Source organism: Centruroides vittatus, unplaced genomic scaffold, assembly GCF_030686945.1.
Source record: "Centruroides vittatus isolate TY-2023 unplaced genomic scaffold, ASM3068694v2 contig_417, whole genome shotgun sequence".
Classification (NCBI taxonomy): domain Eukaryota; kingdom Metazoa; phylum Arthropoda; class Arachnida; order Scorpiones; family Buthidae; genus Centruroides; species Centruroides vittatus.
This window is the reverse complement of record NW_027122227.1, coordinates 684,204-703,940: the sequence shown is the minus strand read 5'-3', so window position 1 is coordinate 703,940 and position 19,737 is coordinate 684,204. Positions and strand designations below refer to the sequence as shown.

General features: G+C 30.0%; 1 protein-coding gene across 2 annotated transcripts in view; it reads right to left on the bottom strand.

The window, feature by feature from the left end:
• ais (aramis) overlaps window positions 1-19,737 on the bottom strand; it is a 58,585-nt gene that overhangs the window by 17,113 nt on the left and 21,735 nt on the right. For both annotated transcript variants that reach the window (XM_067271992.1, XM_067271993.1), the window contains exons 6-10: window positions 17,040-17,214; window positions 7,887-7,959; window positions 7,255-7,458; window positions 4,633-4,723; window positions 4,271-4,544 (exon numbers count right to left, since the gene is read on the bottom strand). In XM_067271992.1, coding sequence (XP_067128093.1) covers window positions 4,271-4,544; window positions 4,633-4,723; window positions 7,255-7,458; window positions 7,887-7,959; window positions 17,040-17,214 — 817 coding nt within the window. The remainder of the gene's footprint in view (window positions 1-4,270; window positions 4,545-4,632; window positions 4,724-7,254; window positions 7,459-7,886; window positions 7,960-17,039; window positions 17,215-19,737) is intronic.

Sequence of the window (19,737 nt, the reverse complement as noted above, 5' to 3'; positions counted from 1 at the left end):
ATGGTAGTGATAAGAGAACTGTAACTGTTATTGGAAGATTTGCAAAGCCTTGTTGTTTTAAAAATTTTGATCCTTCTATTTATTGCCACTACAAGCACAACAATAAGGGATGGATGACAGTCCTATTTTTCTAAGAATTTGTTGATTTTAATAGGGATATGAAGAGAGAAAATTGTAATGTCCAGCTATTAATTGATAATGTAGTACTCTGTCATAAGACAGTCAATCTGAGCAATGTAGAAATACAATTCTTTCCAGCAAAATTGCATGGGAATTCTGCAACCACTTCATACTGGCATAATAAAAAGTTTTAATAATGTCTTCAATATGGAGTACAGGAAAATTAAAAATAAAACCAGCAACTCTATAAATATACAAAAGCATTTAAATAACTTAAAGAAGAAATTCATTCTAGAAGGATACCCAAGTCAACTTATAAATACATGGGAAAAAGAAATAGAAGAAATAATATCCAACAAAAAACAGATCAGTAAAGTAAAAAACCCCGATATAAAATATACAAGTTTTCCATACATAAAAGGATTATACGAAGAAATAAGTAACGAAATGAAGAAAATAAATATAAAATTAGCACCAACATACAAAAAACTAAAATCTCGAATAACAAGTAAAAGAAATGAAGAAAAATCAAAAGAAAATATAAAAGAAATAAAAAACGTAGTCTACCAAATTCCAAGCACTTGCGAATCTCAAAATACTTATATCGGTGAAACAAAACAAAAATTAAAAATACGTATTAAAGAACACACAACAGATATGAAATACCATCAAATGCAATTAGTTTTTCATGATCACTGCCTTATAAATAATTGCAACATTGACAAGAACAACGTAAAAATTCTATTTAAAGAAAAAGACACGTATAATAGAAAATTCAAAGAAAGCTTAGTAATAATAAACTCAAAAAATTGCATAAACAAAAATCTAAGTATAAATATAAATAAAAACTGGTTGAATATATTATAGTTTAATTTTTCTATCAAAATACCACCAGAGGGCTTTGATTCATCTCAAAACCACTCTACGTGATTATGCAAATGTTGAGTATAACGAACAATAAGAAATATCACTTCATTCCGCAATGTCCAATTATACCGAGCAGTTGAGAAGAAATTTACCCGAAAGAACTTTATAGTGAACTGAACGAGCCTAGAAAATACACATTCATTGTCTACGATAAGAGAATAGAATACAACCAACTGTAAGTTTTTGTTCTACTTTGTGTATTTTGATACATCGTTTTACCGTTTTAAACAGATATAAAAGAATTTTATAATGGTTCTATAACCACCTTATTCTTCAAGTTTGTGATGTACAGACTTAAGCATGTACAAGTGCCATATCGGGGGCCAAAAAACTGGTACGTGTAAAATATATATGTGTATTTTAAATTATTTATGCAATTTATTTGTAAAAGTAATTTTAATGTATATCCTATTCTTGTTTTTATTTGACTGATGAGGGGCAAAAGCCCGAAACGTGTAAAATTAGTTACTGTATCAACTAAATAAAGGTGGAGTGATTGAGTTAATAACACGATCTTGTGTTTAACAATTCGAATAAGCAATCTAGCACAACACGGTTTCTCTACGACTGACAATAAACGACTGTTAAAAAAAAAGTTTTAAGTCTAACTACAGACACCACCAAATAAGGAAAATTACTGAATGCATCACTGATGAAATCCCTATTGAGATGTCCCTGAAATCTGCTTTAAAAAATTGTAGCACAAAGTGACATTCAGGACAATAGAAATTTATCTGCATGTTTACTCACTGGATACAATGATCTCCATAACTAGAGGAAATAATGTAGTTCAAACTACTTTGGACCAGTTTTTTATAAGTGAAAAACAATAAATATAATATAAATGAAGGAAAAGTGATAGTTATTATTATCATGACATTTCTACTTGCATGCCGTTTTTGATAAACTATCACCCTCGACTTTCCACCATGAACTGAAAACCAATGGTGGCAGTTTAAAGAGGGTTGACTATAATGCCAAATGATCTGCTGTATTATTAGGCTATAGTAAGGCTAATTTAATAATCAGACATAAAGTAATTTGACTAAAGATAGGCAGTTAGGCTACCATCTCATGATAACTTTAATAATTATTATAAATTAATTTTTAATTTAAAATTTCTGGAAGAAAAGAATCGACCTGGAGTGGAACTTCAACCTGCAATTCCTGCTCATTGTGCAAATGCATTGCTAATTATACTACCTAGACATCTGTCTGATCTTCACTTCCAAAGCTATTACTTTTGATGGCGGATGGCAGCCTAACCACCTACCTCAGACATAAAGTAACTTGACTAAAGGTTTTAAATTAGTCTTATTATAGCCCAATAATACAGATCATTTAGCATAAATTTATACTGTTTCATGTCATAACATTATTTTCTTTCTCATTTTCAAACATGTACTTTAAAAACAAAATTTCTTTAAACTTTTACAAAATTAAAACTAATTTCTTTCATATCTTATATCAGTTATATCTTATATTAAGTTACAGCTTAATATTATCTCATATACAGTAACCAGTTATTAAATTTTCAAAAAAAAAACAAATGATACATGTAGACAACTTATTGGATAATCGAGAAAGTATTTTCAGTGTTGTATTATTAGCAATTTTGGCAGAAATTACCTCTTCTTGGATCGGACAGTGACATGCAATAAAGAAAGGATTGTATACAATAAAGGAGAGGTCATTTTAATGGCTTGACACTGATGAACCTCTCAAACACATGCCAAAAAGCATATACTCCAAGAAGACTATGGTTACAGTTTAGTAATCATCAGCCAGAGTTATCCACTAAATCTTCCTCAGACCAGGTGAAACAATCACAACACACTTCTATATCAATGCATGCAGAATTAATGCCCCTCTTCAGTCCTGTTATTACATATTTATCAGCAAATTGATTACAGGTTTGTAGAATGCAAATTGATTACAGCAATGTAGAAATGTCACCTTTAGATAAGATGAGGTATAAATTTTCATCAAAGTTTTATAGTTTTAGCATATATCTGTCCTATAACATGACCCCCAAACTATCAATGGCCTGTGAATTTTGTTTAGAGCAACGATTGTCACTGGATAATAACACTGTATAGCGTACACGGAATTATGTCCTATTCGTAATTTTTTGAAAGAACATCAAATTTTATTTTCTTGCATCTGGCGGCACTGCCTTGCGATTGTTGCAAACATTCACACTGATTCAGGCATTCGAGTAATGACCTTGACTATTCACAAAAACATCATACAGCCTATTCTATTTTGTGGACATACTCTACTCTCTATTAGTAAATAATTACGGTTTGTCTGTTTTACTATAATGGTTTTAATTTATATAAATTTCAATCTAATTTTTTTGTATCTGTCCTACAAGACGACCCCGTATTTTAGGGGCCTTTTTTTATGATTCAACTATCTTCTTATCTGCCGAGATATATGGTAAGTTTTATTGTATAAACCATTGTACATGTATCCTAATTTTCTCAATGCATTCTGTAAATTTGTAAACCTGTAATCAATTTGCTGATAAATATGTAATAACAGGACTGAAGAGGGGCATTAAGCCTAAAATTCATATCCGTTCACACCAATAAACCAACCGTTTTCCACTGAAAGTGTTTCCTGTGTGATATGTTCTGAATGGAAACATTGTGCTAAGAAAATACATATAATAGAGAACAACAAGCAACTAAGATTGAAGGTTTTCTTCATCCCCTGTATTTGCCTGGTCGTCCTGCAACAGACTATCTCTTCTTCCACTCTCTGGACATTATCTTGAGGGAGAAATGCTTAAGACAAAAAGGGAATGTTGGAAATGCCTTCCATGAGTTTCTGGCTTTGAAAACATCAGATTATGTTTCTGGTATAAAAGTATTTGTATTATATTAGAAAAAGTGTATTTAACACAGTAGTTCTTATTTTGATTAAATATATTGCTTTATAGTGCAGTTATGATGTTTTACAGTTAGTAATTAAAAACAAAAAATACTTTCTTAATGACCCAATAAATTAAAATTAATTTTCAAAAATGTTAAAATATTCATTATTGAGTTTATAAATTAAATAATTTAGATTTACAATCATGTAAGAAAAATTATACTATTGCATGCATGATCATCATCATCATCATTTTTTTGGGCTCATTTCTCATCATCATTAAAGTAATGATAAAGCCAAGTTTTTACAATAAAAATCACTAAATTTCAAAATTAAAAATTACCTATCCTGTGAATGTAAGATATAGCACTTCGAGGAAAATCATAATTTATAACCAGATTTACACCTTTAAAGTCAATACCACGTCCCATAAGTTCTGTACAGATTAATATCCAAATTTTTCCTGATCTGAAAGATTTTACAGTATTGTCTCTTTGCAACTGAGTTCGTTCTGAATGGATCACATCTACATTAATTCCATCATAAATCAATTCACTGAACAGTTCTTTTGCTCTTTCTTTTGTTTCTACAAATATAAGCACAGGTGGCATAACACCCTAAAAAATAGAATTTGTATAATTATATCATATGCTTCTTAGTATTAAAAAAACAATGAAAATAGAACAACAATAAAAAGCATATTACTCTTTTAATCAGATTTCGGAATTCAATAAGTTTTCCAGATTCATTTCCTACAAATATTAATTCTTGTTTTACTAAATCTGTGGCTGAATTTCTGAAAAACAAATCAAATAATTTATACTGTAGCCTGTTTTATAAAATAAACAACATAAGAAATTGGAAAAAAAATGTATAAACACATCAAAACATCATAAGTTACTCCAGCAATTGAAATTTTCAATTGCTGGAGTAACTTATGATTATGTTATGTTTACATCTTTTTCTATAGGTTATCTATGTCTTTGTTCACTTTAAAATTGTAACAACATAGATTCTCTCCAGGATAAAAATAATCTGTATAATGCATTGGAAAGATTACTTATGCTACTTTTTTAAGTGTAAGAGATACAAATTACCTAATTTGTTCCTATTGGTCTTTTTCTAAAGAGACATACAGTAGACCCCCTATAACACAGGTTCATATAACATGGATTTGTATAACACAGCAAAAAAATTGCGATTGTATTCATATAACACACTAAAAGAGACTTGTATAACATGGTAAAACGTCATCGCCAACTCATGTCGTGACAGGATTGGTTGAATCTGGACCAATAGCAGATATTGTACAAACCGTTAAGTTTAAATGAGCACTGAACCTACTAAAAAACATTTATTATTCAACGGCCATAAATATTATATTTTTATTAATGATGTCTCCAAAGTTAAGTTATTTTTCTGCAAAAAATTCGCTGATCAGGAAACACGTGTCCGCCGTTTGATGAGCCGCTCCGTGACGAAAACAAGCTTAAGCAATGGCATTGTCGAACAGTGCACACTTGGTAAGTAATCCTACAATTTTTTGTTTATAGCATAGTTTATATAGATTATTCCCCAAAAATTATACATGATTTGGAAATGTTGAGCCAAATTAGTCTAAAATCGATTAATTTTATGGAAGAAAACCTTTCAAATAGCCGTAGCTCCTAAACCGCACACATGCCGGGCTGTGATTGGCTCATCTATTTAAGTGACTCGTACAACATGGATTCATGGATCTACTGTATTAACCTATTCACTGTCTAAGCAATTTTCATTGTCTATCATGATACACTTTTGAAATAAAGTAAATATTTTTTAATGAAAATTAATTTGTGTTATATTACAAATGTAAATTAACTATGTTAAGCATTTCCTTGTTACACAGCAGCAATATATCATATTTGATTCACAGACATATGGAGAAAACCTTTTATGTAGGTGCTTTGTACATCATATGATACTAAACAATTTCTGCCATTTTTCTCTCTCATCTCTGTCTAGCTCCCTCTCTCTTTATATATAGCTTATTTTCTGCACAAGTAATTTTTGCAACTTCATACATCTTATCAGTTAACAAATATTCCAAGAAAAGAATGAAATAGAGTTGTATGTAAAAGATATGTTAATTGTTACAAAAAGATAGAGTCCTAGGGAAGCAAGAAAAAAAGAGCAAATTAAGTGTCCACTTGTTGTTTACAGTGTAATATAGCTTTTGTCTTGAAAGCTACAACTTAACTCATCAAAGAATACAGTAAAATAATAATGTTTTATAATTTTCATATTGTTCGGCAAGAAATGAAGTTTCATTTTTCAGTTACAATATATATTCTTTTAGTTTTTATTAAATTTATAAATAATAGTTTTTGTAAAAACTGTTCTCTAAAATGCTTGACAATTGCTTCTTGTGATGATAAAAACCTTAAGAAAAATGTTAATACTGTCTATCAGCATTATTATTTTTTACTCAAAACAATACTACAAAAGTACTTTTGACAAAGTACAGATTTTTTCTTCAGGTTCCATTATTCTATACCTGAAGAAGACAATCTGTAGTTTGTCAAAAGTACTTGTAGTATTGTTTGCTAAATAAAATATTAAAAGCCTCTTTCCAATGATTTTTATTTTTACCTTTTCTGCACTTTTAAATAAAAAAATTTAACTGCTTTGAGTTTTTCTCAGTTTATATCATTTTTAAATGCTTCATATATTTTAAAAAGAATAAACATGATGATTTAGCTTTAGAATATGCATTTTCTGTAACGGGTCAAGTATATCGTATATAATGCACTGACATCTCAATCAAAGTAGCAAGAATAGATAGCAAAAGGGTTAAAAATGTGATTTATATTTTATTTAAAATATCACTTGTTAAATGATCTTCAGAATATCAGAATCACAAATGTAATTAATACTGTAATTGAAACACAAGTGCAGAATTGCAAAATATGTTATATTTTATCAATAATGTCAAAGATACATTGAATCTTAATGACTACATGTGGCTAGAATACTTTCCCAATGTATTTTTTTATAATGAAAAGGTGGTTCAGACAACGCACACCCAAGTTTGTAACTAGAAACACTTTGTTTTTTGTTCTTTATAGCCAAAAAAAAGTAAAAAGAGGAAACTGACAGGATAGTAAACAAGTTGTTTTCCTGCCAATTAATGGGGAGGTTATTTATTAATATGCCGTGTTTGAATATATTACTTGTATTCAAACACTACAATTTTATAGATTGTTTCGTTTTGAAATAAAACTTAAGCAGTTATTACAATTTTAAAATGTACAAAGATAATGCACTGTAATTTTTAATCATACATACCTTATTCCTATTGACACAGTAACAACATTATCAAGATTGAGTTTGCACCATTGTTCAACATCATATGCAAAAGTTGCACTGAACATTGCTCTCCTGACATTAATAGAATCACAAGCTTTATAAATAATGGCCAATTGATCTCGAAATCCATCTTCACCTGCTTCAAATAATTTGTCTGATTCATCAATAATCAACCATTCAACACTGAAAAAATTTTATTAAATATTTTAAATAAATGCTAATTTATTTTAATTGTAATAAAAAGTAAAATCAATAATTATTTTTAAAACTTTAACAATAAAAAACTTTAAAGTCAATCACTCAGGCCCAAAAAGATACACCATGACTGGAATTTTAGAAGTAGAGAATGGTGTGGAATCTTACAATAGCATAAATCTTATAAAAATTTATATTATTAATATTTACTATTTTCAAAATCAACATGTCAAAATTTTATTTATTCAATTATAAGTATTACATTTTCTAAATATAAAAAAAAAAAATCTTTTATCTTTGAGATTATTTTATTTCATGATTTTGGATGGAAATATGATTTTAAAAAATTATTTTTTACTTATTTTATTATAAATAAATAAATTATTATTATTATTATTATTAAGCAGTTAATTTACCTTCTTAAATTTATTACAGGTGGTTCTTGTTGTAATAAATAAATCAGACGATTAGGAGTTGTCACCAAGATATCTAAGAAATGGAAAATTGTTTATCTTAATTACCTAATACTATTTTTATGTAAAAATCTTTATGTAAGTTTAATTATAGATTTTATATTATAATCACATGATGATATAATTGTAGGTATATACTTCAATAATATTTTTTCTGGTGAGATTAAATACAATAGATTGAAACAAACTGCTGACAGTATAAAGTATTCAACCAAATGAAAATTATTTATTTCATCAATTTCATCTATGAATAAATAATAAATATTTGAAAAGAATCCCAAAATATACATTTCTGATTTCTTTTAAACTACTCTACTGTAAATGGCATAAAAACTCCAAATAATGAAATTTCAAGTCGTCAAACTATTATTCTAGAAGTATAGATTGTATAAAAAACAAAACAAAAAAACAGACAGATTAAATCAGATTTTAACAAGATAAGTCACTTTTTATGAATATAGATAAGGAAACTAAGAAATATTTAATAAATAAAATAAAATCATTTATCTTCTAGATAAATGATTTGTAAATTTCCTTAGAGTATGTTAAAGTAATCATGATATAATACTAGCAAATAATGTTACTATATCAAAAATAATAAAAACACCTAATGACTTTGTTTTAAAAAATCAAATTTGTACATAATACTTACAAATACTTATAAGCTTCTTTAAAGTGTTAAAAAGTTATAGCTATTTTTACTGTCACGACTAGGTGCATATACAGACACTGGGCATTTCTGACATCAATCTTTATTTAGAAATATCCTTTTGGCCGAGACATGTTTTGGGAATAAGCCCCTCTTCTGTTGGCTCCTATCTTCTTTTCGAAGTATATGTTCCTTCTTTCTTTCTCTGTTATTCCCTTCTTGCTATGGCACATCTTATATACTCCCTTATTGTGATGCAATTGCCATTTCAACTTATCCGATTTGATTAGTGTTGTGTATTTTGAAACCGTGTCTTCTTTTATCTGTTTTTGCTGTCATGAAATGGCAATTGCATCATAATAAGGGAATATATAAGATGTGCCATAGCAAGAAGGGAATAACAGAATAAGAAAGAAGGAACATAGACTTCGAAAAGAAGGTAGAAGCCGACAGAAGAGGGTTTTATGCCTGAAATGCATCTCGGCCAAAAGGATATTCCCAAATAAAGATTGATGTCAGAAATGCCCAGTGTCTGTATATGCAACTAGTCGTGACAGTAAAAACAGATAAAAGAAGACAGGGTTTCAGAATACACAAAAGTTATAGCTATTTTTAATGATTTTTAAATAATTGTTTTGTTTTAATAACTTTCTCAGCAAAAGTGGGATTAGGGAAAATGCTATGGATATTTTTAATATCATCTGCAATTTAGGTTACAATTACTTTCTAATTAATTGCATTAATGTGGAAGAGGTGTTATGATTATTTATTGTTTCCAACTATGAATTACTAAAGTTTTGAGTCTCATGATATTATCATCACTTTTGATACTCCCAAATACTCAATCACATTTCTTGCTGTTATGCCTCCATCATTCCATGATACAATTTTTTACATTTATAAAGATTTTTTAATTCTTTTAGAAATACGGTCGAGTCCGCACAAGTCGACACCTAGATAACTTGACATCATCAGTTAAGTAGTCACTTTCCTGTGGTCCCAGTCGACTTACATAAGCATTAATGTTAAAAAACTCCGGTTTACTCGACACCGTTTAACTCGTCACCACTGGATAAGTCAACATACTTTTGCTGTCCCACACTCCGATAAGCCGTCATCCCCTCCTGAAAAAATGAATTCACTCTGCACGTGTGGTGCAAACTCATTTTTTTTTCAGGAGGGGACTCGATTTATTTATTAATATACAATTAATATATTTAATAATATAATAATATATTATTATTATAAATATATATATATATATACATATTAATAAAAATGCCTTAACATTTTATGTATTTTTATGTATAAAATAATAACAGATAAACAAAAAGAAAATATACAATCTACATCAACATCACACCAGAATCCAATTTTGCATTTTCTCATGCCAGAGGCATTAAGAATCCTTAGACATTACTTGCCAACAATTGACAATTGCGAAGATGATGTTTTCAAGGCGTTCGTGATCGTTGAAAAAGAAAGTCGAGACAGTTAAGTGCTCAAAACAAACAACACTAAACGAATTTTTCAGTTTTTCATCTACAAAGTAATTGTAAATGGAGGACACAATGTATTGTAAGTCTATACTACTGTATAATGCACTACTGTATTTTATTAATTGTAGTTTTGTGGTTTTTTTTTCAACTTTGCTTTAGTCGTCACATCGGATAACTCAACACATTTCTACTTCCCCTTGGGGTGTCGACTGTATATATTTGTGCAAAACCTTGTTTTTAGGTAATTTTAACATCAAAGATATTTAATGACCAGTTGGCCTCTCATCATATCCTAAATTGGATTACACCAAACAATTTTTTGTATTTGAAAAAACTACAGTAGAGCATCGATTATCCGACTCAATTGTGGACTGGGGTTAGTTGGATAACTGAAAAGTATGAAAAAATACATTATTAGTATATCCCATGTAATTTGTATATTAGTATATTGCTATTAACCTACTTTGCGTTGAATTTTCATCAATGTTAAGCCTAACAAATTTTTTTTTAAATAATAATTGTTGCTATTGTATCGTTAAAAATTATTTCTTTATTTTCCACAAAATAAAGAATTAAGCATCATTAAAATACTGGCCTCTCTTTCATGGTCGAGCCAGTGTTGCCAGCTAAAACACGCAAAAATTTAACAAAAATAATATTAAAGTATCCAAGACATAGCCAAATATTGTAGCACCACATCACTAGCAGACATTTGAATTTGCGGACTAGAACGCGATTGGTTAACCAATGTGACGATTAATCGGGGGTCGGATAATTGATGCTCTACTGTATTTCTTTGGTTTTAAGCAACTTGTTCCTTTTCCTACATACAGTAAATCTTTCCTTGATCTGGTTTGTCATAACATCCATACTACTGTTCTTCCAGTTAACGAATTTGAATCTCACCACACTACTCTTTTGCTAGAACTTGCTCTCTCATCCCCTGAAAATATCTTGTAACTTTATTTTACTTTCTAGATAGACAAATTTCTTATTAATTCCAATTATACTATACAACAAAAATCTGATATAGTATATTCACTAGGATTTCTCATTTCCCAGTCTTTTGCTTGTCCCAGGATTCCGGGATAAAAGTGAACTGTTTCCCAGATCCCAGAATATAATTAATTATTTTTAAGATATAAAATAAATCTTAAAATCGAATAATATAATTATTTTTTATTTTTTAAAGTAATTTAATACATTCTACAATCTCCAAAATCATAATATTAACAATGTTGTGTAAAATATGTATTAAAAATTACATTTGAATTACGTAGAAATCTTCACAAATAGAAAAAAATTTATTAAAGTTTGTTCGAAACTGCTTACCAAAGAATACCTTTGAATTGAGTTGAAAATTTTAAAAAAAAATGAAATTAGATCAAACTTCTAATTTAGAAGGTAATTTTCATTTTTTAAATAAAACATAATACAAAATATTATTGTAAATTTTTATAAGATTTTGAAAACCAAACATGGTCAAAATACCCTTTCCAATTGAATGGATGAAAGTGGAATCGTCTTTAATGCATTTAAGAGACGACAAACGTTACATGTTTTTTCACCCGTAGCGTCAAAGATTTCTAGTTCATTTGTCTTTTATAATCAGGTTTTTAAAGAAAAACTTCACACTTGCAGACTTCGTACTCATTTGTATCTTTGCCCAATTTTGCACAACCTGGTATTATGCAGTTATTGAAGCTATTGAGCATGGTTAAAAATTAAGACAGCACAATTATTCCAGATATTACAGCTTCTGACAAGTAAAGAATTTTCAGAGTCCTGCCAGAAATACATACTGATTATGACAATCTGTGAGATGTCATAACAAGCAAAAATTTAAAAAACTAATAAGCAGGCTTAAAATTAATAAATACAGATGTATTCTATGAGTTAATTATACTTTCTATTTACAAAATTCCCTCAATTTCCTCAACCTGAACACAAAAAAAGAAAAAAGTAAACTTTTAAGAAATTTGCGAGATTTCCCGGGTTAAAAAAAAACAGCCAGGATCCCAGGATCCCATTTGAGAAACCCTAATATTCACATCTCACTAATTGCACTCATTCCTATCGTAAAAATGTAGATACATATGATCAAAAATGGTTTAACACTTTCCTCTGAAAACTCAAAAATTTTATGTGATGCCAACAAAACAGATAAAAAATATCAGGCAATCAGGCAATTCCAGGATCTCTATATTTACAAATGCATCCAAAAACATTTCTTCAACATTTGCCATATCAAAATATTTCAGAATATTTTGCCTAATTTCTCTAAACTTCAACCCACCAAACAATCTAACCTTTCACCTGAACAAGTTTATCATACCTATCACAAATTAAAAAACAGATATGTTCAACTTTATCATAAATGCAATAGCAGGGCTTAAAGCAGTCATGGCAATAAAAAAAAGTGGGAAAAGAGAGTTCACACTGAAAAAAAGCTAAAAAAGCTAATAGTGTTAAAATGAACGAAAACAGGCGTTATAAAAATAACACACAAACGAACACATATTTTGTATCAATAACATTGCATATGATATTAGATTGATTATTAAGTGGACTGATAAGATTAAATATGAAAATAGTTAGGCTGAGTTTATACTCCAGAAAAGTGAGCAGTAAGACTGCATTAAGCCAGAACAGGCCCGCATTAAGTTTTCATGTGCCCCGTACAGAATTCCCACCATTACACAGCAAAGCAAATGGAATAGTAACATAACTACCAGAATGTGTTTCCATATAACATGCCAAATTTCAAATGCCATTTATTTCAAGGTACATTTTTTGATTTCTTCATAAAAAAAATGTAATTAAAGAAGAAAAAAAACAACTTCTGGCAGAATCAGTGGGTTGCATGTTCATTATATAGCAGGGGTGGGCAAGCAAAAGTTCAGTGGGAGCCGAAATGTAGGTTTTGCAAAATGCATGGAAGCCGCAGTTCTGTACTTTTTTATTCTGTACTGCAGTTCTGTACCTGGATTTTATTATATAATATAGAACAAGTATTGAATTTTTTTAATAAACATATTTTCACAAAATTGTGGAAATAAAACTGTAAAAATAATAATAAAAAGCAGAAATTAACTCTTTCAGCAAGAGCCACATAAAATTCAAAAAGAGCCACATGCGGCTCTCGGAGTCTCATTTGCCCACGTCTGTTATATAGCAATACCACTAGTAATTGTGACCCAATCATTTATTTGGTAATTTTATCAATATTTTTTAAATGATTAAAAATAAAATTACAGCATTCATTACTGGTAATACTAGTCTCCAAATCTATTCCCCTGAATACAATAAAACAATTTGTTAGTCATTCGACCCACAACTGACAGAGAAGAGAGTTTATGAAAACAATGTAATTAAACATTTAGCAGTTTGTTGTCCTTCACAGTGGGGAACCGGCAGAGTCTATTACTTTCACGGGAGAAAATATACAAAGCTTTCTACTACCCTCAAGTTGAAAAATAATACAATCCCATGAAATTTAACAAATCTGACATTAATAAGTAAATGATGAAATTATTTACAGAGAGTTGATATTTGATAAGTTTAGTTTTTTGCTCTTATAGATCAAATTACAGAAATTATAAATAAAAATCTCATTTTTTAAAAATTAAAATCATAAAATTTCGCTTACAAAAGATCGAGATGGAACGCACGCTTTTCATTTTTATAATCGCTTTGTTTTATTAGACACAGATATTATTCCTATATAGATTTATTAATTATAATAAACATACATTATGTATAAAATTACATTAAAATAACACTGTAATTAATGTCTGAAATGAAAAAGTAATTGAATCGAGTCTCGCCTCCATATTAATTAATGCATTGTTATGGGGGGCCTAGTAGAAGCTGTAATTTTCTGGGGAGGGGCACCAAGTTAACTGCGTGGGGGCCGGGCTGTAATTTTCTGAGGAGGAGCACCAGGTTAACTGGGGGTGTGCCCACCCATGCCCTTTCCTGGCTACGCCCATGTTAACGCGCCACAGTAATTAATTGATTACGTTCGCATCAAATTAAATAATTTATAAAAATTGAAATAATAAATACGTTTATAAAATAATTGGCTGTATCTGTTCGCAATGATAATGTAAAACACACTGTACTTATAGTTTAGCATTTCTGATATTTAATTTATTTTTGAATTTTAAAATATAAGAAAAACAATTTTTTAAATAAAGTTTTACGCATTTATATCTGCAACTTTAGATAATACAAAGATATAAGAATCCATCAAAAAAGTTAATTAATAATAATTAAAATCAAGAAAAAATATAAGTTTCTTTCGAGGTAAGGAAACTTGTAAAAAGTCAGGTACGCGATCACATGATGCTCGTCTCCCCACTTTGCGTAACCAAATGGTCGAGGTTGAAATAAAACCCCAGCAGAAGTAAAAACAAACATTGGCGCGTGTATAGGACAATAAACTTGAACGGGAGCAAAGATGAGACATGACACCATGTAATTTATGCTAATTACTTTCTAATATTAAAATATTAAAATCTTCAATAAATTATAATTAAATTAATTTTTTGACTGAGTTCGACTAGAAGCATATCGAAAAGCTAGATTAAAGTGAAAATAGCAGTTTTTCGACGCTAAATATTTACAAATTAATTTTTTAATTTGGTGCCGGATTGACCGCAGCTGTTCGAATGCGCACGTGCATGAAGAGTTTTATAGTTTGTCGAAATGGAAAATGAAGGACACCGTTAGAATGCAGAAAACCATGGTGCATGCCAAATATATAAGCACCCACTTAAAACCAAACTTTTGTCTTTGTCTAAAGATTGTCTCTACAGAAGTTATTAATATTTAGGATATTAGTTTAAAATCTTGTATTTCCTGGCACGAGATTCGCTCGATCTTTAATTTTACAGAGTGCTAGAAAGATACAAGCTTTGAAACGAGTGTCCTACAACGTTTTATTTAATAATAACAGTAGAAATCAAATTTATTATCGCTCAACAATTATTTTTTCGGTTTTTCTACGGTAGTCAAAAACGAGTAAATGTCATCGTTTAAGCTAAAGAATAGCAGGCGGTTGGGAAGAAGTTTGCTTAGCAACTTACTTCAGAAAGTATTGGGTTCTATACGATTTTCCGTTGCTAAAACATGAGTTTCTACTGTTAGTATTAAATAAAATCTATTTCTTTCTTTTGTCCACTGCGCTTAAATAAATACAAATGCTAAAAATAATGCTGTATAAAAATCACTCTTAACGCCGAACTAGAAGTGTACTTGACTTAATGCAGCGTGATTATATCGAAGCGCTGCGGAGATCGGTATTTCACAAGGATACAAGCAAGGAGAACCCACGTGCAAATTCCTACAGCATGTGCAGAGTATCAAGCTTTGGAAAGCTCCTCGTTTTGTTAGTCTATATAAATGTAGTACACTACATGTGTATACGACAGTGCCTTAACATGTCGCGCACGGTCCATAAGGCATACGGGGAAGTGCTGGTTGCTATTTCGCTCCTGAGCGCATTTACAAAAAAAAAATTTCACATGGGAAGTGAAAAAAGCTAAAAAAGTGCGTTTTTCTCAGAAAAAGCTAAAAAAGAGAGGAGCTATGAAAAAAAGCTAAAAAAGAGAGTCACTTTAAGCCCAGCAATAGGGTTTGATCTTCACACCAAATATTGAATGTGAGAAAGGAAAAACACAGAGTGTGCATTATTACCAGCTTTTTTATATTGCTAGCACTTTCAACAAATCTATGAACATCATCTTCAGGTGAACGAAGATTTAAAAACAAACACAAATGTTCTAACGTGAAATGGAACAAATTATTTAAATTTAAACTTTTAAAAAACATTTTACAATTAAAAGCTGTTGCAAACTATAAACACTGATTGCATTCAATGTTATGTGATGCAGCATATACGTAGACGGTGTGACAAACATTTGAATTTGCTGACTAGAACGTGGTCGGTTAACCAATGTGACGATTGATCGGGGGTTGGATAATCAATGCTCTACTGTATATTGATCACAAACTTTTTAATGGTCTCATTCCACCTAAGTTTATTACTAAACATATTTTCATCATTAACACTTGAAATTCCATCATGCTTTTATATACTTTTTTATTGGCTCATTGTCTCCCAAATAATCTTTCTATACAAATTTTCAAGGTCCATTGTAAATATCAAAAACCTACTACATCACAGTTTTCATGAGTATAAATTGCTGTGTAAGAAAGCTTTGTATGTATTTTAAATTTACTGTTCAAATTTATTGTTCATCTTTTAATTTTTACTTCAGTTTTACTCTGTGATTGTGTGGGATGACTTTTCTTGACTTGAGCATCACTCGTGATTAATCTTGTAAAATAAAATATCTCATCTCGTAATTTGTAAACTTTATCACATGTATAAAACACATTTTTGTATTTTTGAAATTTTTATGTATATAATAAAATCATTCTAAAACTTTTTAAAATTTCAAAATGAAATTTTTTATGTTCAGTTTAATGCAATTACTATTCACAAACTTTAAACTTCAGTTGATAGTTTTATATTCCAAGATATTTTTGACTTTTCTAAGGTCATTTTCAGTGCAGAATTTCACTTCTAGACCAGCAGTAAGAATGGTGATTTCAGGTCTAGAAGCAAATTTCTGCACCGAGGATGACTTTAGAAAGGCCAAAAATGTTTTGTAAAACTATCAACTGAAGTTTGATGTCAGAGAACATGTAATTATGTTTTCTTTAGTTTTATGTGAGTTATCTGTTTAATGCTTTTACTTCTATGATCAAAATAAATATTTATTTTTTACTTTCCATTAGGACTAATAGATATATGATAAATTAATTAGTATAAATTTTGTTTAAATAGATTAACTTATATTAAATAAATTTTATAATTATTAAATAGTTTTAATATAAAACAAAAAATTTCTTATTTATAAATTAAAACTTTACACATACCAAATTTTTTTGATGATTTTTGTCCAAATTTTTGGATAGCTGTACTAGCTTTATTTATGAAATGAATTTTTAAACCTGTTCCATTTGCTAATCTGATGCATTCTCTATATATCTGTTTGGCTAATTCTCGAGTTGGTGAAACAACAATGGCTCGAAAACCTTTTTTAAGAGGTTCCTGAAAGTGTAACTATTATTATTATTCTATTTTAAGTAAAATAAATATAAGATCTAATACAGAATTATTAATAACAAAATAAAGAAAATTCAATTGAGATACTGACATGCAGTTGTGGCATGTGGGTGACCTTCACTGTATTGACTATGAACAGCTAGGCTTTACATTGGAACTATTGCCAAAGCCTACACATAACGCATTCAGTTCCTGTGAGACTTGTCTCTAAGTTTAGCCAGTCTCTAATCTCCCAATGCTGCCATGTATAATGTCATTAGCATGCATTATTTAAGCTATAATTACTGCCTACAAATAGTCTTTTACGGTTTCAAGATGATAACATCATTTGTACAGTACATGCAACACAATAACAACCACTTACAATTACAATTGCCCAAAGTAAAGGAAAATACTTTTACACCAATGCCCTTATCAGTAACTTTAAAGTAAATTTTAAACTTTTATTTTTATATATTCAAGAATTTATTCTGTTTAATTTTTCAAAAAACATCAATGCTCTATTCAATCATTCCATCATCAAATATACAGACCTGAAGATCTTCATTTGTAGATCGAAAACATTAGTTACAAAGTTTTTATTTCAAATTAAATTCTCATTGGAATGCAATTAAGGCTTTTAGACAGATATACTTATCATTATATTACAGTGGAGCATCGATTATCCAAATACCGATCAATCAAAACATCACTTAACCAAAAGCTTTCCAGTCAGCAAATTCAAATTTCTGCTAGTGCTGTGGCACTGCAATATTTGGCTATGTCTTGGGCTACTCCAATATTATTTTTGTTGGTGTGCGTGTTTTAGCTGGCAGCACTAGTGTGACCATGAGAGGATACTTAAGGCCAGTACTTGAAGGAGGTTTTTTCCCCATGGTGAGTGGCGAGTTTTGCTTCAGTTCGTCAGAGAATATAGCCCAAATGACTGACATCTCAAGATAAACCCAAGAAAAAAGAAAGTTTTGCTTGTTTTGTGTGAAAACCACCATTTCCCCCCCTCCAGAAATTGTTGTTATTGTATATATATATATATATATATATATATATATAGGTATCTGTGAATTTGTTATCTGTAATAATTTTAGTTTAATCACTTTATTTTAATCTTTTTTGCTTTAATTAATTAATTAGAAATTTTATTGTATTTTAAACTTTATGTATATTTTATATCCTTTTTTTGACCGTTGAACCCACATCTCGAAGATACCGAGATTGTTTATATATAAACCAAAGTTGTAAGAGGAAATTTGCCTATTTTTCTGATTTTAGGGACTTCCCTTTAGAAATTTTTAATATCAACTTGGAATAATTTAGAGTAACAAATTAGAATAAAAAGTTTATTAATTAACAGCAATAAATTTCACAACATGTGAGGAAAAAGATGAGAGGACAATTAAGTAATTAAATAAATTTGTAAAAGAATAAAACTTAAAGGAAGTGGAAAAAACCCCACTTCATGTTTCCCCTGCCAATCATAGCGGCAATTGAACATTGTTCCAAGGCATGGGAAGTACGGTGCTTAACAGTAACCAAAACAATTGACGAATAATGATGAGAACTGTCAGTGATGATATCTGTGGAGTTCAGCACTATCACCATATGAAGGTCAAGAAAGAGTTAAAATGTTTTGCTACTGTAATGACTCAGCTTGAAAGTCAAATCAATAATATAGTAAACAACATGATAACTCTCCTGCGCTGAAAGGCGTATAAAAGAGGCCCAAATCCAGGCATCAACAGAGCTCCTTGGCAGATAACTGTAGAAAGCACCAGCCTCGCCAGACTCCCAACGGACTATTGCATATAAGGAGGGCAGCCATGGCAGACATCAACAGTAGACTTAAGTGGATCTGTCCCACCATAATTGCAAAGACATTTTGACTAGAAGCAAACACCATTTACCAGCGGGCATCAACAAAAGACCTAGTGAAGGACAAAGCAGAAAGGAAGAAGGGACCAGATCAAGAGACTGACTGGCTTTACAAGAGAAGACAGACTCTCTTTTTCCTGGAAAGTTGTAGTTTGGCTACCCTCCTGTTAGGCAACCCCCCTCATTTTATAGATAGAAATAGGCAGATTTCTTGAATTGGATTTTAAGAATGTTATTCAGAACTTTGTTTTCGATAATAAACTCTTGTTATTTGTATTTGACTCTGCATTCATCCTCCTGAGAGGCTCATTCCTGGACTTCGGAGTGACTCTTACCCTCGCATCTTATCTATTTATTTTTTGTCTAAATTGGAGGTGTGTTTGACAAAACACACCTGGTGGCAGGACCCTACCCTAAACTAATGTAATCTAACTTTTGACAGCCCCGACCCTCACATTGTGTTTTTTGAAGACTGTGTGTTGTGCTGAATCGGAACATTTTTGATACTAGATTAACTTCCGAAATATAATTTTTTTTTGTTTTTTATTTTTCAATATATTTACAGTAGAGCATCGATTATCCAACTTAATTGGGGACTGGGGTTGGTCGGATAACTAAAAAGTTGGATAATCGAAAAGT